This window comes from Octopus bimaculoides, chromosome 4 (assembly GCF_046866305.1).
Source record: "Octopus bimaculoides isolate indiv1 chromosome 4, ASM4686630v1, whole genome shotgun sequence".
NCBI lineage: Eukaryota > Metazoa > Mollusca > Cephalopoda > Octopoda > Octopodidae > Octopus > Octopus bimaculoides.
The window spans coordinates 4,758,537-4,767,471 of NC_142931.1; the positions used below are offsets into that span (position 1 = coordinate 4,758,537).

At 35.5% G+C, this 8,935-nt stretch overlaps 1 protein-coding gene across 4 annotated transcripts; it reads left to right on the forward strand.

The window, feature by feature from the left end:
* The first annotated feature begins 2,275 nt into the window (after positions 1-2,275).
* On the forward strand, positions 2,276-7,908 carry LOC106867334 (transmembrane protein 187). Of its 4 annotated transcripts, none has more exons than XM_014912178.3 (2): positions 2,276-2,406; positions 6,440-7,908. In XM_014912178.3, exon 2 carries the CDS (start codon positions 6,456-6,458, stop codon positions 7,257-7,259), a length of 804 nt encoding a protein of 267 aa, XP_014767664.1. In that variant the 5' UTR covers positions 2,276-2,406; positions 6,440-6,455; the 3' UTR covers positions 7,260-7,908. The 4 variants fall into 4 exon arrangements, with proteins under 4 accessions (XP_014767664.1, XP_014767665.1, XP_014767666.1 ...); XM_014912179.3 differs by having other exon boundaries at positions 2,366-2,411; XM_014912180.3 differs by lacking the exon at positions 2,276-2,406 and adding an exon at positions 2,696-4,235.
* The last annotated feature ends 1,027 nt before the right edge of the window (positions 7,909-8,935 follow it).

Below are 8,935 nucleotides of genomic sequence, written 5' to 3' on the forward strand. Positions count from 1 at the left end.
CTGTTCTTCATTTTCTCTTTGCCTTTTCCTCCTGTTTCAGTCACTTGAATCATGCAACTGCTTCACACTGATTAGGTACATAACAGACCGATCATGTGAAACCATTGTGGTTCAGTCGTGATGTATGACCAGTTACCTAATAGTTTAGTTTTGAATCACTGCTACACTGTTTATTTAACCATTTTAAAAATTATGAGGTTGTATTTGAGCAAGATTTGGCAGCAATTTGTAGTGACCCATGACGGTCAAGCAGGAAAGCAAAATGAAAAAGGGATCTAACGAGAGTAATCTCCCTCTACCTTCTCGAAAACTCTCGAATATTCTAGAAGCTTTCAATTAACTTCCGGATGACATGGAAGTCAGAGACTTCCAGTTCATCCCTTATATAAAGCAGACACGTTTCTAATTTCACGCCTTTTGCCTGTCAGTTCCTAGGCGTATGCATGGAGCCACACCACCGCATGAGCGCCTATCCTCCTCATTTGCTTTGAGACATGTGATTGCAAAGTATGTTCATGTAATATGTTACAAGCCTTTTCTTTCAAACCATTCTCATATGTTAACTCATTACATCCAGTAATAAATATGTTATGACTTATTATGAACATCTCACAAGTTCTTATTTTTCTTGACATTTTACATTCAAGATGGTGACCCTTCTTTCTCGCATGCAGTTGTAAAATTGTTGGTTGTCACATTCTGACATCACAACAAATTCATTGCAGGTTGAGCAATTACATAGAAACTTCTTCGTTTTAGTCATTGACCTTATTTTAGTCATTGTTGCTGCTGTTGTTGTTTAACACAAGGTTAGTCCTGATTGAGCAGAACTATACCCAAAGGTATTCTAGCCATGACCATCCCATCTTTTTCCTATGTACAACAAACCCAGGACTACATCATTCTGTATGTCTTTTGGGTGTGATCTGAAAGAGATTTAACTGTGATTTCTAGCAGGTCGAGTGGCCATATAGAGCCTCTTGTTGGCTCAGCTCATTTTAGTTGTTTATGAAAATAAGCAGCCTTCTGCACAGCATCAGGACAAATCACGTCTTTCCAGCATGAAAACTACAAAAGAGAAGAGGAAGAAACAGTGAAGGGCCATGGTGAGATTTTATCATAGAAACATGAAGGACCAAACTCTACAGCCTCCATTTAGGCACCTGTTGAAGAGTGTTCGGCAGATTCTTGTGATTGTTCATCATCATTGTCACAATCATCGTCATCATCATCATCATCAGCATCATTTACCATCCTGGCATGGGTTGGATAGTTTGACAGGAGCCAGCAAGACAGACGACTGAGCCAAGCTCAAATGTTTGCTTTGACATGGTTGGGGTCTACTGCTGGATACTCTTTTTAATGGTGACCAATTCATGAGTGTACCGGGTGTCTTCTATATGGCACTGATAAATATACCTATGAGAGGGGGGAGTAGAGAGAGAGAGAGAGAGTCAGATAGATAGGCACAGACAGACTTGTTCACTTAATTTCCATGTCGAGTACATTGGAACCACAGTGAAATATCCGGGGTCAGTTTGGCTTAAATATAATTCCGTGACACCTGAGTGTCTGTTAAGACACATATTGCTATCATGAGATTTAAAATTTAGGATATTTACTCCTTATTTCAATGATGGTTACTAGTTGAGCATAACTTTTGATTAATATCACATCTGTGAAACCAGATTCATTAAAGTCTTTCAAGGAATCTCTCTGTGATCAGTCACTATACCAGAAAGGACATGCAAATATTTGTCAAATAACTACATAAGCCTACCACCTTATAAAGGATGGTCATGGTCAGAATGTCTTTGGTCATAATTCTGCTCAGACAGAGCTGACACCACAAGATTCGTTTTTAATCCATAGAAGACATGTGACAATTCATAGACACCCCCCTCGTAATAAGTTATCAGTTAACAATTGATTACTTTTGTAAAATAAAATGAGTCTCTGTGCTGTGAAAAGAGTTGAGTTACGACGCTTCGGATAAAAACACTTCTTCGACTATTTTCTAAGTATTTGGACGTCATTGTTCAGCTTCAGGTCAGGGCTGTAACTGAGCAAGCCAGTCATTAAAGTCGTCCCTGCCATGACCACATCATATTTGTCTTGATAGTGTAGCGGGTGTTTATAGTATTACATTATCAGATGTCTCTTTCCTGACGAACACGCGACTTTGGAAGTAAGAGGAGGTCAAAACAGTCGATGAGATAAGAGATGATTGGAGAAAGATTAATAGTTCGATAAAACTGACGAGCACATGATACAGAAAAAAAAACCATATAATTTTATAATACATAATCTAAATTTATCGTTAGAAACATTTTCATCCTTTGGGAAATATTGCGAGATACGAAACTAGGAACAAAACCCCTGACTTTACATAACTTTATGACGACGGTGAGGTTGTTCTTTCATTTCTTCTTGTTTTCGTTTCCAACTTTTCGTTTTATCTTCGTCTCTTTCTCATTTTTCTTTATTATTTTACTCGCTAAATATTTTTATTTCACTTTACAATTTAAAAAAAAGTATCTGTATATAATTGCTTATAAATATTAATTGGTTTTCGCTATTTTCCTGTTTGGTTGCATTTTACAAATTGAAAGTGAAAATAATCACATTTCTCTTTTGCGTGTGTGTAGATGTGAGCGTATACACGCGCGCGCGTGTATATATATATATATATATATATATCTATGTGTGTGTGTGCGTGTGTGTACATATATACATACATATATATATATATACGTATATACGCGCACGTGTCTATTAATCATCCATTGTATTTTCTTCTTAATTGGAATCTCCTTCTGCCCGAACCACACACTCCCTTCATCATTTGGTCTGTTTCCTTTTATATTCCTTACAACCCGGCAGTGTTGTCGTCTCTCTACGGTTGTTGTTTGATCACAGGTCGTCCTTGATCGTGCAGTCCTATCGTCACAACCCATCTAGCCATTTTCTAAGATCGTATCTCGGTGATTTGAGGAAGATTTGGTTCCTATTTTTAACAGGTCCAACAACCATGTCGATTCACTCTTATTCATTCCTTTTGTTTGTTCTCTTTCTGCCGGTAATGGTTTGTTTTTGTACACACATCATCGAGAGTGTGATGTGACACAAGTAAAGATATTAATTCCTCCTAGGTATGGTAAAATCACATTTAAAACGTGGTTATCAGCTTACATTGAGCATACCATTCTAGCCACGACCATCTCGTCTTAATAGAAAACATAACGCCACATTATCCATTGTGCAGTTATTTATTTTTTCCTTTGTTATAAATAAATTTACAGTGTGATTTGATAGAAATTTGTCTAGTTTTTAGCAAGTCGAATGATCTCGCTAAAGTTCCCTCCCCCAGTTAGAAGCGGGTGTAAAAACTAGTTCAGCGTTCATCATTTCAACACGTCCATACCTTAAGTCGAAGTGGCATTGTACCAGTGACCATTTCGGAGAAGTGCCAAAATGAGCCAAAGGAAATAATTCTATAAGACCTTCCAAACTATAAATCTGGATAAATTTAGAACTTCTAATTCCTTGAAATTATCTCACCTGGTCTGTTGACCATTGCCACTAGGTTTTACTTTTCCCTTCTTCTTCTGTTGACTATTGCCACTAGGTTTTTCTTTTCCCTTCAGTTAATTATGTTTATTTGGTTATTGCGTTTCACTGCATCATCTCTTAGTTAATCAAAATTCATGACATTGACGCATTTGAATTACTTCCTTTGCTTCATTTTATTTTTAAACCATGTATAAAGTAAACCGTTATGATTCCATGCATTAAAGAAATATTAGATCGACGCCTGTACTCGACTGATACATTTATTTTATTAATCCCGGAAGAATGAAAGGAAAGATTGATCTGAGTAACTTTTGATCATCTCAGAATTTTGTAAAAATTTATGTCAGCTAATCAAACAGTCTTGAGTAGATTCTACTTTACTGATGAAGTCTAACAGACTAAAACGTATCCATAGTTGTCTCCCCTTGGTGGCAAAGCTCTGTTCCTTCTCACAAGCAAACAAGTTACCATAATTTACTAATGTATAAGTCACACTCAAGTATAAGCTGCATCCCTAGTTTGACATTAAATCATGGTGCAAATCTTTTTTCCTTCATAGTTTTGCTGTTTTGAATCAGTGCGTGACCCTTCCATTCTTCATGTGGGTTGCTGCTGAAGGAATTACCATTCTGTATGGCTGGAATAGGTTAAAGATTCTCTGTGTATGTGATATTTTTACATTTTGAAATTTCTCGCCCTATATTCTTTGACAGTCTCTAACCAGTATCCATTAATGAATTGAGAATTTTTCCACACTTCATAGCAGACAATAATGTCAAGAAATAGACAAAAGTAATTGTAACAATATATGTGTGTGTATGTCTTTTTAAATTGCTAAAAAAAAACTCCTTCAGAATATAATTGTTTCAATTTTTCCATTTTCTCTCATATCAAGTCACTTGCTAAACAAATACAACTCTGATATATTTTGAAATTTAATGACATATAATGGTCAGTTTTCAATGATTTGATGAAAAATTCTATAGAATGGAAAACAGCACTTTCTTAGATACTTTATTCCCTGGGTTTTTATCCAGTCTTTAAATTGATGGTTGTTCTTGAGCTGACTGATAACAAAAAGGGGAAAAAACAAATATTGCAATTAATTTTCTTTCCTGCATTAATGTAGTTTGGAATGGCATGAACATCACCATTTACGTTTTTATTTTTGCTTCTGGTTATTTAATGTGATTGAAATCTATTACATTGTGAATGATAGATTCCTGTGGTGTAAAATATCTGTGATGCTGTGGAAAGAGAATTACAAAATATGTGTTTACAATAGAGAGAGAGAAAAATTCAATGTGCACACACTCATACGCAGATGGCAACTAGCTGTGTGTGTAAGAGAGAGAAAGTAGAGGAAGGGTGTGTGTATATGTGCACCTGCCATTAGTGTTTATATTTGTGTGAGTATATTGTGTATCTATGCAAATAAATACAAAGATTTTCCAACTTTCTTTTATGTTCATAAATTTATTCCAAAATTTCTTCATAAAATATGTATAATACGGTGGTGCATCAGCATGGCCGCAGCTCTGAGCTGAAACTTTGAAAAAAAAAAAAAAAAAAATAGTATTTGCTGGATACAGTTGTTATCAACTATACGATATCAAGTAGTTCTTGAATTATTTTATTAGCGAAATAGAGTTTGATGTGTTACAGCAGACAATGATCAGAGAGCATGACAGCAAGAATTGCGTCAAGAGAAGCAGAGAAGATAAAGGGAAATATAAGAGAAAGGGTAAAGAGAAGAAATAAGAATTAGGGATAAGGGGAGGGGAATCAGGAAGGCTGGCAAGTGATAACTCAGGATGAAGGGAATGACATTAGTGCAGGAAATAGGGCCAGAAAGTGTCATATGATGAAGACAGAGTTGAAGTTAATTTGGGGGGAAAAAATGAGATTTATTAATCAAGAAAGAAAGCAAAATATGAATGATGATGATGATGATAGGCAAAAATATTTTGCAGAAGCCAGGATGAGAAAGCAGGCAAGAATAGGAAAGATGACCAAAGAAAAGGAACTAGATCTCCTAAATATTAATCAAAGGATTAAGAAAGAAGTGATAGGATATTATTACCATGTAGGGGACATTTATGGCTGACACTGGGCTGTGGAATTTCCACTGTATCTTACAACAAATTGCAGATATTTATTTCTTTATTGCTCACAAGGGGCTAAATACAGAGGGGACAAACAAGGACAAACAAAGGGATTAAGTTGATTGCATCGACCCCAGTGCTTAACTAGTACTTATTTAATCAACCCCAAAAGGATGAAAGGCAAGGATGACATTGGTGGAATTTGAACTCAGGGAGTAAAGACGGACGAAATGCCGCTAAGCATTTTGGTTGACTTGCTAATGACTCTGCCAGCATGCCACCTTGAATGGTACACAAATATTTATTTTTTTATTGCCCACAAGGGGCTAAACATAGAGGGGACAAACAAGGGGATTAAGTCGATTACATTGACCCCTGTGCGTAACTAGTACGTAATTTATCGACCCCAAAAGGATGAAAGGCAAAGTCGACCTCAGCGGAATTTGAACTCAGAACATAACGGCAGACGAAATACCGCTAAGCATTTCGCCCAGCGTGCTAACGATTCTACCAGCCCACCGCCTTAATTGCAGATATTGTTAATGTGTGTGTGTTAAGAGGAAGTTAAGTTTGGCTGATCTTTGATATTCAGGTACATGCTTCTGTGGGACTGACAATAAAACCCAAAGAATCCAGGAAAAACAAAGATTGTCTGCTACAGTTTTCCCAGACCGAAACCAAAGATTGCTTAAGTTTTATAAATATTGAATTGGAGCTTTGATGTTTTGTTTACCATTTCCATTGTTATTTTTTTCTTTCAGACTTTCCTGAGCAACCATGGTAATGTTCAAGACATTTCTACTGACTCTGCTTCCATTGCTGCTAATGTGTACCATTGTTCACATTGGATTCTTTGACAATGTTCCAATGGAGCTTGGAAATAAATATTATGCTGAAATTCCAAGTATGTTAATCTTTGTCCCTAACTGGATGACAATGCCATTTAACACCTTGGTTAACTTTGGTTATGCCATTGTTGGCGCCATGTGGCTGGCAATAACATCAAATTACATTGATTGCAACGTCTTTACCGAAACGCAGTCATTTCTTTTCTATATATTTAACTGGATGGCACTGTTTTATTCTCCCATACAGTTACTAAGAATTCTCACTCAGATACATGCTTTTGCTGTTTTGGATCAGTGGGTGACCCTTCCATTCTTCATGTGGGTTGTTGTTGAAGGAATTACCATTCTATATGGCTGGAATTGGTCAAAGGCTCTCTGTCTTTGTACACTTTCCATTTTGAGTTACTTCTTAGTTCTTCTACCAATTCCTGGATTTGAGATCTCTCTTATTTTGCACATTGCCGCTGCACTTCATGTTGCCAGACTTTTGTACAACAAATTTCCAAATGAAAAATCAAAGAATTTCTTCATAAAAGCTTTCATTTCTTGTTTAGGATTTATATTTTTGAAATTGCTTGACCTCCATTTGGGGAATTTACATTTAGCTTTCAAATATCTCTCTGGCCATTTCTTGTCCAAGATCTGTGATATTCTTCAAATTCACTACGTCAATCTGTTTGTGCTAAACATAGTTCTCAGACAGAACAAAGATGCCAAAAAGAAAGCTGAATAATAAGTTTTTATTTTATTTTGCGAAACCAGTGGAAATGATTACATTAATTAAAATAATCATGATTAAGATTTCTTAATGACATATGAAACCCAGCCCTACAACTTCAGGAGACAGTGTCCACAATGAAATGCCACACCATGGGGCATGAATCTTCTTCCAAGTTTGGTTTTTTAAACATTTGTTCATTATTAAAACGCAATATATAAATTACACAAATGAATTTAAAATTTTGATAAAATGACTTTTTGACTATTTTCATCAATTATAATCGATGAACTAAATCTTTTAATTAATGGACCTGATTATATCATTGGCTGTGTTTTATGATTTTCAATCATGTACCTGACATTTTCTCCCTCCATTTTTCACTTTTTTGTTGCACTACACCCCCAAACCTCGTCCTCTCTAAGAGTTTAGAGACAATTATTCATGCTGAATATCTTAGCAAATTTTATCCCCCCCCCCCCCGATATTATTTGTACCTTTTGTTTATACCCTGCTCCCTGAAAGACAATAAAATATACATCCCGTTGAAATTATTTCTGAGAATTATTTTATAATTTCTGAAAAGATTTTGATATTTTTGTAACCATTTAATTTAATTTATTATTTAATGTTTTAATTATCAAAATAAAAATTGTCTACTTAATATCAAATGTTATTTATTGGCGTGCAAAAGACCAGCTCACCCAGATGGACTGCTTGGAATATTTAGTCAGCACCATGCTCATCCCTTACACTGTTGTCAATTCCAATAAAAGATATTCCAGCAATATGATGTGTTTTTCACATTTTCTAACCGGGAAAACAATTTCATAAAAATTGAAAGTTTAATACTATATGCTCGTACACATAATTTTAAATGTAAAAAGTGTGTCATCTTCAATAGAATTTCTTAATTTGTCGAACATGTGTATTTTAGCTAACATTTTAATTGCCAGCATCAGTACCCGACACACATTTAAGATATGGTACGGGAGGGTAGAGTATTAAGATATTCTAAATGAGGAGGGTGTTTGATGTGGAAGGAGAAGTAGCTAAAGGGGGTCGATAGTTGAAAAAGTTTGGTGACCCCTGCTGTAGACCAATGGTTTTCAACCAGTGTCCATATGACCCATGGGGGTCCATGTAGAGAAGAAATTCCAGGTATAGAAGCTAAACCTAGAATTCAGAACCCTCAAGGCAAACTTAGCAAAGACTAGATGCCTTTTCAGAAAATAGTTAATGATGCAAATTTCTGTTCAGCCAATCTGCATATTAGTTGATTACCAAAATGAACCAACTTCATTGAATTAAGCTCTAAAATATTATGAAGAAAACTGTATACATTATATTTATACATTCATGTATGGTCAATCATGGAGAGATCTTCACTGTGATAATAGTCTACTTCAGAGTTCAGCACATCTCCTCCCAATATTGGCATTCATTGTGTACTTCTTTGGTTGTTGTTTTTATTACTTTACATTTTTGCACTCTTGGTCATGTGCTTTTTACTTTGTCAATAAAATTTACAAAACCTAGTAGAATCTTGTGGATTTGCTAATCTAGGATGTTTAATTAGCTTCACTAATTAATTGGAGGGTATATGCTGGACTATGAATGATGTTAACAAACTGTAGTGTGTGTTTCTGTGTCATTATGCTTTATCAACCATAGATACTGATTCTGTCTTT

What these genes read in the sequence shown, in the direction of transcription:
- LOC106867334 (XM_014912178.3), top strand. Translation starts at nt 6,456, where the DNA reads ATGGTAATGTTCAAGACATTTCTACTGACTCTGCTTCCATTGCTGCTA.